This window comes from Fukomys damarensis, unplaced genomic scaffold (assembly GCF_012274545.1).
Source record: "Fukomys damarensis isolate Sample0158 unplaced genomic scaffold, DMR_v1.0_HiC HiC_scaffold_12, whole genome shotgun sequence".
NCBI classification, from domain to species: Eukaryota; Metazoa; Chordata; class Mammalia; order Rodentia; family Bathyergidae; genus Fukomys; species Fukomys damarensis.
Window position 1 is genome coordinate 54563735 of NW_022900924.1, and position 17963 is coordinate 54581697.

The window sequence follows — 17963 nt, forward strand, 5'->3', positions numbered from 1 at the left end:
TAAAATCAAGATATCTGTAAGGAATAAGTTGAGTTTTTAGTATTTTTTTATTGCAAAAATAGGTGTGATTTGTTAAAATTTCAGATAGTAAGCCAAGTGCAATTGTACACACTGTGTTCCCAGCTACTCTGAAAGCTGAGGCAGAAAATCACAAGTTTGAACTAAACTGAGTGACTTAGCAAGGCCCTGTCTCAAAAAAAAAAAAGAACCTGTGCGGTAGCTCAGTGGTCAAGTGCTTAACTTGTATGTGTGAGGCTCTGGAGTCCGTCCCTAATACTGCAGGAAAAAGTTTGTTCCAGACAATAAATTAGAAGGTCCTTCTTGCCCTCAGTTTGATTCCTAGGGATGATCTCTATTAGTGTGGTGTCTTCCAAAACATTTTCAGTGTGTATAGGTGTGTTTATATGTGATCACAACATTTTTTATGTATTGGAGGCTGTATTTCCTTTGCAGCTTGCTTTCCTCTCCTGCTCAGTGCGTCTGTGATATCCCAAAGGCAGTGCCTTGGTGGCTGTCTTATGCACGCTGATACATAGTGTCTGGGACAGACTTTCTGATGTCAGTTCGCAGGGTCAGCTCCTGAGTGTATTTGAAATACACAAAGTGCTACCAGATTTTGCTCAGTAACCTTCCTTCGTATTCTGACAGCTGCGACCTCAGCTGGCTTCAGGGCAGATAGGAGCTCAGTGCATCAGCTCCGGTGCAGAGGGCCTCCTGGAGCCTGCAGGTTGCCCTCACCTCAGGGGACTTGTGGGCCTGTATGGAAGCTCTACCATAAACAGGTTCTCTCTCGGGTATAAGTATGTGTGTTAAACCCTTTTATAAGTCTAACTACTTTCTTATAATTTTTTAAAATCACAGGTGAAGTTCAGAAATGAATAGGATAATTGAGGTTCATTCATATTGTACATTGCAAAATTGGACAAGTTTTCTTCCAATCCTCTCCCCCTCCCCCTGGTTGTGCTACGTGACCAAGGCTGGTCTCAAACTTCCGATTCTCTTGCTTCAACCTCCCAAATGCTGGGATTACAGACCTGCACCACTACACCCATCTGTTCTCCCATCCTCTTGATAATGGATCCTATTCTTTGCAAGGTTTGCCTGGATGATGAGGTTAGCCTCCAAATAAATGCTGGCTTGGGAGTAAGAAACCTCTCTGCATGGTGGAGCACACCTGTAATCCCAGCACTCGGGTGGCTGAGACAGGAGGATTGCCACAATTTGAGACCAGCCTGGGCTACAGAGCAAATAGAAAAGAAATTATCTTTAGTAGCAACTCACCTGCTTTGAGAGGCAAATCTTGACCTCACTTCCGTAATTCTTACATAACTGCACAATTTCAGCCAAGCTGTCTAGGCTAGTAATGACTCAACCAGAACATAGATAAAAGGTCCATTTTTGGCAGCCTCTTAAGCCTAACCTCAGGAAATTATTGTACAGTTTTAAATTTCCTAGAAAGAGTGATTTTAAGAAAGCGAAATCAAGAGTCTATAGTCAGAACCTTTAGATAACCTTTATAAATCATTGCCTCTCAAACATCTCACTGATGAGTCTTCCTGCAGAACTGGCCCTCTGGAGAATTGTTATTTATATGCTTGTTGTTTACATCTTACACCTCCCTTCTCACACAAAACAAATTAAACGTGGCCAGACTCCCCTCCTCCTTTCGCCCTTGCTAGAAAATGAAGCACCCACACCTAAAGGGCATTTGGGGACTGGAGGGGAACCCTGCCTCCCTCTGTGAGCCAGCTAACCAAAACCTCAGGCCTGTGCTTTGACCTGTCACCACCATTGCCTCCCTTACACCTGTGCTGGTTGTCTCCATGCTGCGACGCACCCGTCTGTCCCAGGACTTCCCTGCCTGCTGTGCTTGCTGAGTGGCATTGCTTTTCCCTTGGCTCTCCAGTGACTTCTTTCCAGGCTGCTCTCTGCTTAGAGCCCAGAGTTTTAGGCTAATTCTCAGGCTTATTCTATCTCATTTGGCTAATTATAGCATGTAGTATTTATCCACAGAACTGACTGCTCCCTAAGGCTAAAATGTTAACCTTTCCCCGACCTAATAAATGCATAGGAATAGTGCTGTTCAACAGAAATAATATGTGAGCCACACGTGTAATTAAAATGTTTCTAGCAGCCATATTTAAAAATATAAAAACAAGCAAAATAGGTTAACTCTATATAGGCAAAAGTTGTGTGTGTGTTTTTTTTTTAATTTGGGGGTGTCCTGTATATTAACGGCATACCTCATTTGGTATGCTGGTGGTGACTGCAGCATGGGACCACACAGCACAAGGAAAGAACCCCTCACCATGGAAATGAGGGAAGAGGATGTTACCGTAAAGAAATAGACCTGCTGACTTCCTTGTGCTTATTTCAAAGATCTGGGTTTTCCTTTCCCTGTATGTTGAAGTAGGTTTTCTTTGTCATCCTTGTGTTTAATTAATTTAGAGTGAGCTCCATTGGCTTAACTGTTATTAGGAGTATGGTTTCTGAATTTCCTATACATATAAGTTACTTCTCGTTTAAGTCTCAGATTTATTATAATATTGAAATACTTAAAATACTTCAAAATATAGCACGTTTTTATTTAGGTAACTAAAATACTCTGTGAAATTGTCACCTGTTATAATTGTGCATACTTACAGTGGTAACGTCCTGCATGGATAAATGTGTCTTTACAGCTAAGCCATGTCAGCTCAGGATTGTACTCTGCTGTTGCAGTCTAAGATCGGTGATAATCAAAAGGACTGTGTTCAGAAGAGAGTACCTTGGAATGTCGGGTGGACTTGGTAGTATCTGAGAAAGCAGTAAAAGGATAGGAGTCTGGTTTACCAGGGCAAATTGCAGGGAGTCGTAGAAAATGTTTTTACAGACTGTGTGAAGTCCCAGCTGCGAGGAAGGCCAAAACAAGACCATTTGAACCCAGGAGTCCAGGCCAGCCTGGGCTGTGTCAAGACCCTGCCTTGAAAATAAATAAATGAATAAAGAAAACATTTAAAATTCTAAAGGCCCACCTGACAGAGATCTCTGTCTCTCTCACGCGCGTGCTCGCTCGCTCTCTCACTCTCACACACACGCACAGTGGGTCAGAGAGCAATAGCTTCGATAGGAAATACAGGTCTTGAATTTAACACAGGCCAGGACCCCAGTAGCAGTAACAGGTGTCCAAGTACAATACACTACTCAAGCAATAATGCCTTGCTGGGCGTGGTGCCACACACCTGCAATCCCAGCACTCTGGAGGCTGAGGCCAGAGGGTTATTCAAGATTCTGAGGCAGCCTGGGCTATGTAGTGAGAAAGGACAAATGCCAGTTTGCTCTTTGTAGATGTTGCAGGAGGCCAGATGGCCGTGTCTCTGGGAAAATGCAGGGAGCTTGGTGCTGGTGGGTGTCTGTCCTGTGTCATCCAGTCCTCAGATTTCTCCTTGTGTCATGTGTCTTTTTTGCTCACAGTTAGAACAGCAGAGGCAGCAGTTGCTTACAGAACGACAGAACTTCCACATGGAGCAGCTAAAATACGCTGAGTTACGTGCCCGACAGCAAATGGAGCAACAGCAGCATGGCCAGAACCCTGCACAGGCACATCATGCGGGGGGCCCTGGCCTGGCCCCTCTTGGAACCGCTGGGCACCCAGGCATGATGCCCCATCAGCAGCCCCCTCCCTACCCACTGATGCACCACCAGATGCCACCACCTCACCCACCCCAGCCAGGTAAGAGGACTGTAGCCGTCACAGCACATGCCACAGGTGGCAGCTCTGTGTCTGTCACTCTCTCGTCTAGGAGATCAGGTGAGCGGCTTGGGTCTAACAACTTGGGAAGCCTCCATGTTCCTTCTCTACAGCTCTCTTAAAGGACACTCCCTCCTCGGGTCAGTCAGCCTCTGAATGAACAGCACTGTGGTTCCCTATAGGGAACTCTTGTGATCCAGATTAAACAGTCATCGTCTCTCTGCTGTTTTTAACTTTGTTACAGAAATCTTCAACTAAAGACAGAAGCAGAGAGCAGAATATAACAATCCCTGTAACGTCACAGAGCTTCATAATGAGAGCTCCGCCCTGCCACGTCTCTTTTTCTTTTCCTGTGGTGCTAATGGTGGAGCCTCGGACTCTGGCCATGGTAGGCCAGGGCTCTACCATCGAGCTACATCACTGGTTCTCAGCATTGTTATTGTATGTTTTCACCTGTCCCCCTCACTTTGGGGAGAGAAATACATCTCAGAAGTAAAATTTATCCAGTAAAAAAAAATGTTTATTGTAGCGGGGCTCAAGCTCATGACCTTGAGCTTGCGAGGCAGGTGGCAGAACCACTGAGCCAAATCCCTGGTTCTATCCAGTAAATTTTATCCAGTAAAATCTTGTTCTTTAATGTACCTATAAGCATAGTTTACAGAAGTAACCACAGTTCCTAATATCATTAAAACTCTTTGAATACTTTGAGTTGGTTTGGTATTCAGGTAAGATCCACATGCTAGACTTGTTTCTCTTAAGTCTCTTAATGTTCATCTCCCTCTTTTAATCCCACTTCTGTGTTGAAGAATCCTGGATTTTCCACACCATGGCCACGCATGAACGTACATTCAGAGTACATGATAATCATCACTGTCCTCCCTCTCCCCTTCCTCCTAGGCGTGTCCAGTCATGGGGGATTTCTCAGGTCATGACCACACTTTGAGGGCAGATGCTCTCACAGGGACAGCTGCCTCCTTTTGGGACAGGAAGATTGGGCAGTGGTTCTGTGATCAGTCTGACCCATCCATTACACAAGAAAACAGATTTACCCTGGGTGTGCCTATCCTTGAAAATCCCTCCGTGGAGCAGTTATTTCATTGAATTTTGTGAATAGTGAGATGTCTGTGTTTATGATTTCTTGTATTTAAATGATTCTTACATCATTTAAGTGATTGTTTCATTTAAAAGTGAAAAACAGGGGCCAGAGATTTAGGTCAGTTGTTCTGCCACCTGCCTCACAAGTGCAAGGACCGGAGTCTGATCCCCGGTACCAAAAAACAAAAAAACAGGCTAGGTGTGGTGGCGCATACTTATAGTCCCAGCACTTGGAAGGCTGAGGCAGGAGGATTACCATGAGTTTAAGGCCAGCCTAAACTACATAGTGAGACCTTCTCAATCCTATTATAATCCCCCCCCCTCAAGTACCGGGGATCAAACTCAGGACCTTGTGCTTGCTGCAGTGCCACTGAGCTAAATCCCTGGACCAATCCTATTATAATCTTGAAAATCTAAAGAAAGGCTGGGTAAACACTCGTTTCTTTTTCAGTTACCTCTATAATGTATTGCTACTCCCCAGGTTTGTTGTTGTTGTTATTGTTGTTGTTGTTGTTTTGTGGTTTTTTTTTGGTGGTTTTGTTGTTGTTTGCAGTCCTAGGATCAAACTCAGGACCTTGCAGGCAGGCATGGCACCACTGAGCTAAATCCCTGGCCCTTGGTTTGGTTTTTTGAGATGGGTTCTAGACTATGTAGTTCATGCTGACTTTGTTCCCTAGTGCTGGGATTACAGGTGTGTGCCACCACACCCAACTTGCTGTCCAGTTTTTGTTTTCTGTTTGTTTTCCTTATTAAGAAATTAGATTACTTTTGTATGTTTTGATCTATTATGAACATTATCCTCCTCGTGCAGAGTGGATGCTTATACCTAGGCAAGCACTTAGCAACATACCCAAGACTTTTTGGTACCAAAGATTGAACTCGGTGACCTTGAGCTTGTGAGGCAGGCGGTAGAACCACTGAGCTAAATCCCTGTCTTCCAGCCTTTTTATTTTCATTTTAAGACAGGATCTTGGGTATGTTGCCAAGGCTGGGCTCAAGCTTGCATATTCCTGCCTCAGCCTCCTGGGTAACTGGGGCTACAGATGTACACCAAGTGCCACCACACTCTTTTCTTTTCAATAGTCTAATTCTTTTCTATACTCAGATTGTTCTTTGACGTGTCATGAATGTTGAATTTAGTTTTTCCAGCTTGATTCCTAGCAACATTAAAAAAAAATGTACGTTTTGTTTGTTTTTAAGATAGGATCTTGCTGTGTAGTTCAGCCTCTTGAGTACTGAGATTATAGGTTTATACCACCATGCCTAGCTAAAATGCACTTAATTCCAATCATTTTCGTACCACATCATTTCCTTCTTAGAACGTAGGACTAGCTGAGTATGGTGGTGCACACCTGTAATCTTAGCACTTTAGGAGGCTGAGGCAGAGGAGTATTACAAGGTCAAGCCCAACCTGGGCTACTTAATGACTTAAGACCATTTCTCAAAGTTTAAAAAAAGGGTTGTGCTGAGGATGTAGCTGTACAAGGGCCTTTAATTGCTAGTGCCATTAAAAAATATGTGTGGAGGGCCGGGGACTTAGCTCAGCGGTTTGGTGGCCTGCCTTGCAAGCGCAAAGACCCAAGTTCAATCCCCGGTACAAAAATAATAATAATAATAATAATTTTTAAAAAATAAAAAAATATATATATATGAGGGTGCTTGCTATGTATCATATTGTCCTGGCAGCTATCATCCCATAAGGATTTTACAACTTGGTATTCTACAGTCATGTGTAAGTGCTTCCCCGAGCCAAAGTTTGTGCTTGTTGGAGTGGGACACACATACTGTGGCTAAGGCCTATAGAGGCAAGTGAAGATGGAGAGGTGCTTGGGAGTCTGAGGAGATCTCATCGTGACAGTGTCGTGACAGTGTCAGTTTGTCTGACTTCCTCAAAGGACAGATTTCTAAATCCCCTCTTGATAGCAGAGTACTGTGGTGCATGCCTGGAGTCCGAGCTGCTCCACAGGCCGAAGGGAGAGAATTGCTTGATCTCACAAGTCCAAGACCAGTGAGACCAGACTGGGCAGACCCCAGACCCTGTCTCACATATATAAGTACCCTCATAGAAACAGCAGTCTCCCTGCCTCAGCCTCCCAAGTGCTGGGATTACAGGAATGTGCCTAGCCACACATTCACACCTGTTAAATTGCACCTGTGGAATTTAGTAGCTTCATCAGACCTGCCTCTTGATCTAAGTGACGGGTGTGGAGAGATATGGTCTTAGATTTCTACCATGTTCCTTAGTACAAGACTCTTTACTCAGTTCCTCTCTCTGCCCACCTGAATGTATTTTGATTTTCACCATAGTTCAGCTATCAAAGATACAGTTGCTTAATGGAGTGCACATATCACACATTAATTTTTGAAGAACAGCAATTGTTTGAAATTCAGTTCCTAGCAGGAGTGGTGGTACATACCCTAATCCCAGCACTTGGGAGGCTGAGGCAGGCAGATTGCCATGAAGTCAAGATACATAGTGAGTTCAAGAACAGCCTGAGCTCATCATTACAGCCTGTCTCAGAAAACAAAAACATTTAAGTAAAATTCACTTCCTAATCCAGGCATCTTCGTTCATGTCTGTAAGTACTCCCAGCTCTGGAGGCTGAGGCAGGAGCATAGCTTGAGCCTAGAAGTTTATACCAGTGTGGACAACATAGTGAGACAACCCCACCTGATAAGATAAATGAAAAATAAAATCCAGAAGGTAAAGTTTCATCCAGAACTTCTGGGACAAATATTTAAGGTGAAGTTCACTGTGGCCGCTCGGTGTTAGGTTCTGTTAAGGCCTCCTGTCAGCAGCAGTGTACCCAGTGTGTTTCTGAAGCGGTCCGGCTCTGTGTGTGGACAGAGAAGACGGCTGAGAGAGGCACGTGTGTCTCCCCTGGCCACATCCCGGCAACGGTAGCTGCTGTCGAGCCCGGCTCCTCACTCATGCTGTCTCACTTGCTGCTTCTCCTCCTCTTTGCCCTCGAAGTCCTGATGCATGATGAGGCCAGGTTCCCACTGAGTACCATCTGATCCCGAATGAGGCCAGTGCCGTGTGCTGCCTCCTCTGACAGCAGAGGCTGGGATGATTTGCATCCAGCTCAGACATGGCTGTTCTCGCAGTGAGCTGGTGCCAGCAAACACAGATAAAAATAATCTTTCAGAGAAAATAGGTCATTTTTCTCTTCGTGTTACCAAAATAGGCTTTTCTATAGCAAGTTTATAAGGGAAAGACTATTCAGTGCAAGATAGCACTTGTTTGTTGCTTTCTGAAATCTATGACATGAATTGTTGAGATTGAAGATGTGCAGATCATAAATATTTCCTTGGTGAGTTTTTCACGGAGACTCTGCTGGTGTCACCAGCTTCCTGCCTCTGATGTGCAGCTCTCCTGACTTCGGCACCACAGCTCTTGGGGGCGTTCTGAATGTCACAGGCGGGACTGTAGCTTCTTCATCGGCGAGATGTCTGTGAAATGCATGCCTGCACACTGTGCCTTCTTGCTGTGCAGCGTTCTGCTGTGGCGCCGTACCACTGCTGATGGTCCTTTTTGCCATTGATGATTTCCCGCTGGTGAATACACCATTGGTTCCAGGCTTTTGTTCCTATGAGTAGTTGGTGCAGCACGGACACACATGAGCATATCCACATGTAGACACGTGTACAATTAGTTCTCTTGGGTGTTCCTAAGAAACAGAAGTGAGGATTGGGTGTAGGATATGCAGATATTCACATCTGTAGATGTTGCCGTGGTTTTTCCTGTGTACACAAGCAGTGTGCAAGAGTTCCAGCAGCTCAACTTGTCAGCTTCCATAATTGGAAGCCCCTTTATGGGGCTGCATTGGAGTTTGAATGTAAAATCAAATGTGATTCAGAGTAAAATTAAGAATAACACTAAATTACAGTTGCCATAGTCTCCCACCCTTAAAGCAGAAGCTAGTTTAACAAGTGAGTGCGGTCCATCGTATTCTGCTAATCAGCAAGAAGGGTCTTCCGAATCAGGGGGTCCACACTGTTTTGAATAGCAAGTGTCTTTACTTTCGATTTGTCGTGGTTCTGCAGTTGAGAACCATAAGCACGTCTTTCCAACTAATGTTTCTAAATTATAGAAAAGTTCATAAATCACATCATTTACGTCAGAAGCTGAAGATAATTATCCGGGTAATTTGGCTAGCTTTTTGGTGTTTGGCTAGATCTTAGGGTGTGATAAAAGGTTAGGAAGAATTCGTCTCCAGTTGACAGAAAGGTTGGAAAGTGATACGGAGAAGGTAGAGGCCAAACAATTCATTTCTCCAGTTCTTTGGTCCCTGTCCTCGCCCCCAGCCCCTTGTACTAGAGATTGAACTCAAGGCCTTCACACTGAGCTATATCCCCAGCCCTTTTTATTTTTATTTTTTTATTTTTGAGACAGGGTCTGACCAACTTGATAAATTGTCCAGGCTGGACTCAAAGTTGCCATCCTTCTACCTCAGCCTCCAGGAGTGCTGGGATTACAGACGTGGTGCCACCATACCCACTGGCTTTTCTGAGTTTTATTTGTTTGGGGTTTTTTGTTTGTTTTGGGGGTTTCTTGGTACCAGGGATCGAACTTGGGTCTTTTCACTTGTGAGGCAGGCGGTGGAACCACTGCGCTCAATCCCCAGCCCTTTTCTGAGTGTATCATTTTCAAAACTATGGGTTGTTGATAGAGCATGTTGTGAATGTATTAGGCTATCAAACGTGGATGAGCCCGGGCAAATACTTCATCGTGTGAGTTTCACACTGCAGCTTTTCCTGTTGCTTCCCAGCTCCCTACCATGACCCTGTCAGGTAGTACAGCCTGTGCGCAGGCTCCTGTCTGCCAGCCTCCAGCTTACTGTCTTGGCTTAATTTTTGATCTTACTCCTAACTTCACCTGGGAACTCCAGTTTTTGTAGTTTTATTCATGTCTCTAGTGCAATGTCCCAAATTAGTTGCTTCTACCAAACAAAAAGGCTATAGAATTGCACTTGTAGAGTTTTTCTGCTGTGCACTTGGCACATCCATTTTTAGACAGAATCTGATAAAATACACAGTGCCACACTTTGTCCTGTTTCATAGTATCAAGAGACTCCCCAAGGCCTCCTCCTCCTCCCTGTGACATCCTCAGTCATGGTAGTGAGTGACCACTTCTTGTGCACAGTGTGTGTCCACAACACACAGATGGCCACGAGGAGACCAGCCTGGGTGTGACTCTGTCGTTTGAGGTGCCCTGTGCCGTGCTTCTTGTGGAGCAGAAAGGGCACCTCTGACTACTGAGTGTCTCCACATAGGTGAGATGACCTGGACTCCGGGGCCCTGGCACGTGGTCGGAGGAAGGTTACCTGCCATTGACTTGAGCCAAAAGGAAATAAGCCATACACGGAGGTGTGCGGCTGTGATCCAGCACTCTACTCTGGGAGGCTGAGGCGGAACAGCAAATTCAAGCCCAGCCTAGGTATCTTAGTGAGATTCTGTCTCAAAACAGGAAAGAAAAAAAAAATCATATTCCTCTGCATTGATAGTGTAGGAATTTTTAGAAATATTTAGAAAATTAGAATTTGAATTGGGCCAATTTGATGGAAATTCAAATATGGTGTTATTTCATTGATAAAACTAGAAAATTTTATGTCAGTAAAGTACTGGGTTAAATAAGATTTAACCCTTCAGTGGCTAGTGACTCACTTTTGGAACACCTATAGCACTGGGACATAATGAAATGTGTTCTCCAAATTTGTGTTCCTTCAATTTTTCTAGGTAACATACATGAATTTCATGCAAAAATTTAAAAATTTTTCAATCTTCAGCATAATGTATTAATAAGAGTCAGGGGCATGGGCTGGGGATTTAGTTCAGTGGTTCCTCCGCCTGCCTTGCAAGTGTACGGACCCGAGTTTGACTACCCCTGTACCAAAAAACAAAAAAAAAAAGTTTCGGGGCCAGATATAATGGCAAACCTCTGCAATCCTAGCACTGGGGAAGCTGAGGCAGGATAAATGCCATGAATTTGAGCCCAACCAAGGCTACATAGTGAGTTCAAAGCAAGCTTGGGCCACCTCATGAGACTGACAGAGTCTCAAATAGGGGGTGGGCCAGGGATGTAGCTTAGTAGTGCTGTGCCTGTCTGGCAAGTGCAGGGTCCTGAATTTGAACAGGCCACTGTTCTCAGCTCGGGAGTGGCTTTTTAAGCCTTTCATTTAAAGCTATTGGCACAGTCCTGCTGATGGGAGATCGTACTGAGGAAAGAACAGATTCCAGCCACTCGTTGCTTCCCAGGGCATTCCCTGGACTCAGCCTGAAGTGACAGGGGAGGAGTAGCTCATCACACCAGCCCTGTGTCCCTGTCTGTGAGGCCTTTGTTTCTTCTGGTCCTGCTTGCTTCACGTGGTAGAGGCTGCCACCAAGAGCATCTGGGCAGGCAGGGCCCGCGCAGCCCGAGTGTCCCCTCGTCTAGCCTAATTGTTACTGCCATTCTCCCGGGATGCAGCCAGGGCCTGTGGTGTGGACATGTGGACAAGTACAGTGGTTTGATGAATTGTGGCCCAGATCGGCTAGGCGCAGGTTTCCTCTGCTGTCCTAATTGTTATCTCACCCTCCTCTGCCATCCCAAAGAAAAATAATAAAATCCTTAATATTCCATTACATAGGGTGGGTGGTAAAGCTTTTTAGTAAGAGATCTAATTAAGGGAACATGGAAGGATTTGTCTACTAGCTAAACTTAAACCTAATTTTAGCAGATCTTTTCATGTCTCAAGCTTCAGGTGCCGGCTGTTTTGGAAGGAAGGAAAAAAGACTTGTATGTAGGACAGATTCCCACCGTCCTAGGCTTTGGTGCTGCTATTTTAAAGCCACATTTCTCTCACCCCGCTCCTCTCCCTATCTACTAAGGAAGGAAATACCTGAATAGTTTCTTAAATGGAAAATACAGCACTCCCTTTCTTTTGCTTGGTGAGGCCTCCTCTGTGGCATCTGAGGTTCTTGTGGGCCCTTGCTGCTTCCTGATAGTAAGTGTTAGTGGGGCACTTTCAGCCAGTGTCATTTGTCCACCGTTGGGAATAGCTGAGCAGCAGCACCACAGAACATAAGCTTTAGGTTGCAGGTGGGCAGGGCTTGTGCTACAAGAAATTGATTTCCTCTTCTCCCCAGTCCTCTTAAATCTACTTTGTTTCACATTAGGTCCTTAAAAATCACCTTTTCCAAAGGAAAAAAATCTTCCTTTAAAGTAGTCTGGGGTAGAGAATCAGCCTGGGTCCAGACAGCTCTGAGTTTGAATGTCAGCTCCATCTCTTCTTCTTGGCAACTTTGAGCCAAATCCCAGAGCCTCTGTGGGGCAGAGCTTCCTCATCTCGGCTCTGAACCTTTCCTGTCATCTTTCTCCTGGGCTGTCAGGAGATCACTGTCACACTGCCTGGCAGACAGCAGACCCTTCCTCCTTCCTGACTGCTCTCCAGAACCGTGTCCCAAAGTGGCACAGTCGCGGCCCTCAGTGCTGGAGTGCACCCAGCCCGCTCTGCGGTGGGTGTCTGTCTCCGGCTGGTCCCAGAAGCAGAAGCGGATGTTTGTCCTCAAGCCCTGCCTTTTTGCTGCCATCTCTTCTGAGAGCCTTTGTCTTGTACCCTTCAAGCCAGTATCTCAGTGACTTTTGAGTTACATTCCCAGCCCTTTATTTTTACACACACATGTGTTTTGTTTTGTTTTTGGTACTGGGAATCAAACTTAGGACTTTGTGCTTGTGAGGCAGGCGCGGTGCCACTAAACTAAATCCCTGGCCCACGCTTTTAGTTTTTAACAGTGTCTCGCTAAGTGATCAGTTGCCTGGGTAGTGCTTGATCTTGCAGAGTCCTCCTGCCTCAGCCTCTCTTCCCATTTCTCAGTGGTATTTTTTGTTTGTTTCGTTTTTAATTTTGCGGTACCAAGGATCAAACACAGGACCTTGCGCTTGTGAGAGGTAGGTGTGGTACCACTGAGCTACATCCCTGGCCCCTCCGTGGTTTTTATGACCTTGTCTGTAACCATAGGGTATAGAACCTTCATTTCAGAAAGACTTCAGAATTTACAGAAAGTGAAAGGAAAAGTTTTATTAGCTGTTGGTCTGACACCCTTGAGTAAGCCTGAAGCTGCCCTATCCAGCTCCTGCCATCAAGATGTAGGGAAATAGGTAAGTGGGCCAGTAGCCCTGAGCAGATAGCTTGAGGAATAGCACCGCCTGCCGGGAGAGCAAGCGTCTGGGGCTCATCCCGTTGCAGGATGGACAGTCACTGCTGCCCAGTGTGTGTTGCCTGCCCTGTGGCTCTGCCGCAGATGTGTCTGGAGTGGCTCTTTGCTCGGAGAGGAGCTCTGAGTGGCCCCTTAGAGACTTGTTTCCCCCAGAAGCCAGGCACATAACAGATCCCCATTCAGATCTGGACCCCGCTTCCAAGCTGTGTGTTGCTGGCTGTCTATATTGCCCAAACTTCGCCGTGTGCCCCTTCCTCCCTGGGGATTGGGCGAGTTTTAATTTGTAGCACTCTTTCATAAAGTGCCTGAGCCACAGTGGATTTTTCCAGAGGTTGTGATAAATCACCACAGACATGGTGACTTCCAGCAATCCCAGTGCGTTCTCACAGGCTCAGCACCCAGCCAGGTGGTGCCCCTGGCAGGGACCCATGGTAGCATGCTCTGTACCCCTTTCCCGCCTGGGGTGCAGAGCATCCTGGACTCACAGCCACCTCTCTCTGTCCTCTTCACATCACTTTCTCCTCTCTGTGCTCTTTCATTTTGTTGTCATTGTCTTCATCAGTTCTGGGATGGGACCCAGAGTGCTCTGCCACTGAGCTACAGACCTATTATTTTGAGACAGGGTCTCACTAAGTTATCAGAGATGGCTCTCACTTTGGCCCTTCTGCCTCAGCCTCCTAGTTGGCTGGGACTCCAGCTGTGTGCCAGCATGCCTGGCAGAGCCCTCTTTTGATCGTGATGTCACTGTCCTTGCAGACCAACCCAGTCTGTACTGAGCACTTGTCCCTGGCCTGTGCTCTGGCTTCCTGGAAAATGCGCTTTTCTGTTTTGGTCTGTGCATGCCCAGGAAGATACTGGCAATGCACTGCTCACCCAAACCAGAGTGAATGTTTCCTTTTAGAGATGCTTTACTTGTAATTGGTTAATCTAACTTTCGTTCTTTCTGACAGATTCTTACTAAGTTGCCATGGCTGGCCTCAAACGCAAGATCTTTCCTGCCTCAGCCGTCCAAATCCTGGGATTATAAGCATCTACTACAGTTCACAGCTTGTAAATGCTTAACAGCTATCTGCCTCTGCCAGAGTGTAAAATAATCAGATACTCTTTCCCACATAACTGCCCCCTAAATAAATTAGTAAATAGCAAATCACAGGAATGAGTACAGATTTTTTTTGTTCATATTTGATAACTATTGTAGGGAAGCAGCCACGGTGAAGAGTGAATTGACCCTTCCTTCTTTCCCTGCCTGGTGCATTCATAGTACCTTTGCCCTCCCTGTCCACAGGTCAGATGCCAGGTCCCGGCTCCATGATGCCAGGCCGCATGATGCCCACTGTCGCAGCCAGCATCCACCCTGCGGGGAGCGGTGCCGCCCCTCCTGGTATGCCTCCAATGCCGGGGAGCATCTTAGGACCCCGAGGGCCCCTCACAGCGCCTAACGGCATGTGTAAGTAGCACGGGGGAGACACGTTTCCCTGTGGTCTGTCGGTAAGGGCCAAGGGCTTTGTTCTCTCTGTGGACAGCGTTAGCTCGGACATTGGGTTCCAGAAGATCAGTTTAGGCCACTGCTCTGGTTCCAGGGGGCAGGTGAACAGGTGACGGCAGGCACACTGCTCTGAGCAGAGTCTGCAGGGAGGCCAGGAGGGCTGAGTCTCAGCACATGCAGTGTTTCTAATGGTTATTTTCCCTGCAGGGGCTTTTTGGAGTAACACATTTCTTATAGCTGTTCTTAATGAATTGGTGGTGGCAGCATAGACTGCGAGGAGGATCCCCAGCTGTAGGAAGAACTGAGAGGTCCTGCAGAGCAGCTTCTGCCTGGGGCTGGATATGGAGGCCAGGTCACATCTCTCACAAGCCCTTGCTCTCCTCCTGCCACCCAAGGGCTGCTCTGGAGGCTGTGGCCTGCCCTTTCCTCCTGTAGACCTGCTCAGTAGGAAGCAACCCCATAGTGCTTCCAGAGCCGATCATGTCCCGAGCCGTGCTGCTAATCCTTGGTTCATTTGGAAATTGATACATGTGGTGAGAAGAATAAGAAACGTAAGAATCCCTGGCCTTCAGGAACTTTGGGAAAAAAGAAATGAACGGTTGGATAGGATTTACTAAAAGTTACAAGATGATTACACAGTTCCTTGAGTGCATACTTCCTAGGCCAAGGAGACAGGCTACCCAGACAGACTTTCCTTGTTCACCTTGGATCCCCAGGGGCTGGAACAGTAGTGCACAGAAGAAAGACATGGTTTGGCTGGGAGTATGGGAAAAGTGTTCTCTCTGGAGTGTTGTGGTCAGAGGTTACAGTATTGTGAGTACAGAAAAAAGTGCTTCCCAAGCCACCTTACAGGCAGTGCACAGATGAACTGGCTTCCAGCACAGTTGGCCCATGCCATCTGTGATGCAGTGATAATGCTGTTGGTTTGTATCACTGTTGTGTCCTGCTGGCTTCTGTGTTGTGACTTCAGGACTCTGTCCTTAAGGGTCCCCGCTGGAGCACCCTGTGCTGTGGGAGATTCTGAGGTTCTCAGAACAATTTGGTGTGTGTCTGCTCGAGGAATTCCGAGCTGCTGGCCTGACTCTTGGGTTCTGGGCAGGCCATACTGGACAAGTGGCTCCACCTCTTCAGGCCTGGTTTCCATCACCAAAAGAACGGGTGTTCTCACTGGCCTCAGACTCACTGGCTTCAGATGCTGTTAGAGCTTGGGACTTGGGTGGAAACCTTTTGGGATTAGGGCTGGCTGAACTGACTGTAAGCAAACCTGTACTTTGTTTCATATGTTTTCATTTCTGGCAAGATCTAGAGATTTTTTTTAGCCCTGGATTAAATAATTGCTAGGCTTCCTTTGTGCACAAAAGCAGCTAACGTTGAAAAAGGAACAGGCCCCAGACACTCATATTAATTGTTCCCATCAGGACCTGACCTACTTTTGGCCAGAAACCAAGAACTGCAGTTCAGGAGCTGTGAGGGCCTCCCCGGCCTCCCCACCTTGTCAGCAGCTGCTGCATTGAAGTTCTGTGGCCCTGGTGGAAAGAATTAAGCATCAAGAAGTTAACTGATAATGTTTTGTGCCCAGTGAGTCAAGACAGTGAGAAAAAGAAAAACAAGATACAGTATTTGGCCAGGAAGGAGCTGCTTATTTAACTGAAGAAATAAAATTAGTAAAAGGGCGCTGAGTATGGTAGCACATGTCTCTGTTTGCCCTAGAGAGGCTGTGGGGGGGCTGAGGCAGGAGAGTCACAAGTCTGAGTTCAGCCTGAGGTATATAAGGACTGAACAAGACCCTATGTACAAAACGAGAATTTTTTGTTTCATTTTGGTGGGGGTTTTTTTGTTGCTATTGTTTTTCTTTTTTTGGTACTGAGGATCTAACCCGGGACCTTGTGCTTTCAAGGAAGGTGGCAGAACTACTGAGCTAAGTCCCTGGCCCTCATTTTGGTTTTTGAGAGAGATTGCAGGTGTACACCAGCACACCTGGCTCTGAAATTTCTCTTTCTTATTTAGCTAGTTAGGTAGGTAGGTACTGGGGATTGAACTCAGGACATTGCACTCCCATCCCAGAATGACTGGGAATATAGCTCAGTGTAAATGCCCAGGGGTCAGTCCCCAGTTCCACAAAACAAATAAATGAAACTTTAAGCTTCTGTAAAGGGAACTCTTAAATTAGCCAAAATACCACGGAGTTGCGCAAGAGTGTGGAGTGTTTCTTAGAAGGAATGGGCCTTGAAAGAGTGAGCATTTGCCAGCACCGTCCATGTCCCTGTGGCATGGGTGAGAGTCTGCACCTGACCACTCGGGCCCCAGTGGCGGCAGCCCAGGACTGGTCTGCTCCAGGGAAAAAGTACTTGCCACGCTGTTTCTCACTGCCCCCCTCCTCCCAGCCTGTGTCCAGCGGTGACGGCCTCTTTGTGTGTGTTGCAGATCCCCCTCCACCGCAGCAGCAGCCGCAGCCACCGCCGCCACCACCTGCGGATGGTGTGCCTCCTCCGCCTGCTCCAGGCCCACCGGCCTCAGCCACTCCTTAGCCTGAAGAGACAGGACACCTCCACGCCCACCGCCACAGCTGGAGCGGGGACACAAGACCATGAGTTCCTCGGCCTCCTTGAGTTTCTTGCAGGATTTTATTTTCACAGCTCCACACGCACACCTGTGTCTCCCCACTCCTCTTGACCCCCTTTCTGTGCTCTGACACATCCTGAGCTCAGTGGGAAGCCTGTGATGACAGTGTGGGGTGATTGTCCTCAAACCAGCCTGCATTTCTCCCGTCCCAGTGTGAGGTGTTGGCCATTTACTGGCAGGTTCTGTCAGCATTAGTATTTGTGTGAAGTTTTGCTCTCCTGCTGGTTTTTTGTTTTTTGGGGTTTTTTTTTGGGGGGGGTTGTTTTGTTTGCTTAGTTTTATGCTTCTATGGATAATCCTCTATAATTTTCATCCTTTTTTATATTATGATTTTAAAGGAGAGCCTACATTTGTGTGAAGTTTTGCTCTCCTGCTGGTTTTTTGTTTTTTGGGTTTTTTTTGGGGGGGGTTGTTTTGTTTGCTTAGTTTTATGCTTCTATGGATAATCCTCTATAATTTTCATCCTTTTTTATATTATGATTTTAAAGGAGAGCCTCCTAAGTTAATAGGAACCAAAAAAATGGTGATGGTCAGAAGATTACAGCCACAGGGGACACACCTTAAGGCATTATAAGTGACCTTATTTCTGCTTATCTGAGCTAAGAATGGTGCTGCTGGTGAAGTTTCCTGAGACTTTGGCCACTCATCAGTGCACCAGAATGAAGAGGTGGAAGTGGGGGCACCCAGCGATTGGTGCTTCCCGTGAGGCCTCCGCCCAGCCTGGCTGAACGTGCCGTTTTACCTAGTACATGGTAGAGGAGAGCACAAACACGAGAAGACGCCACTCCTTCCCCAGGCCCACCGGCTCTGGGTTTCTATGCAGATGGTTTG

General features: G+C 46.5%; 1 protein-coding gene across 1 annotated transcript in view; it reads left to right on the forward strand.

Moving 5' to 3' along the window:
• The window catches only part of Smarcc1 (SWI/SNF related, matrix associated, actin dependent regulator of chromatin subfamily c member 1), a 130090-nt gene extending 112631 nt beyond the window's left edge, over nucleotides 1-17459 (forward strand). The window contains exons 26-28 of the mRNA XM_010624569.2: nucleotides 3454-3712; nucleotides 14310-14471; nucleotides 16935-17459. Of these exons, the coding sequence (XP_010622871.1) occupies nucleotides 3454-3712; nucleotides 14310-14471; nucleotides 16935-17038 (525 nt within the window). The 3' untranslated portion in view covers nucleotides 17039-17459. The remainder of the gene's footprint in view (nucleotides 1-3453; nucleotides 3713-14309; nucleotides 14472-16934) is intronic.
• The last annotated feature ends 504 nt before the right edge of the window (nucleotides 17460-17963 follow it).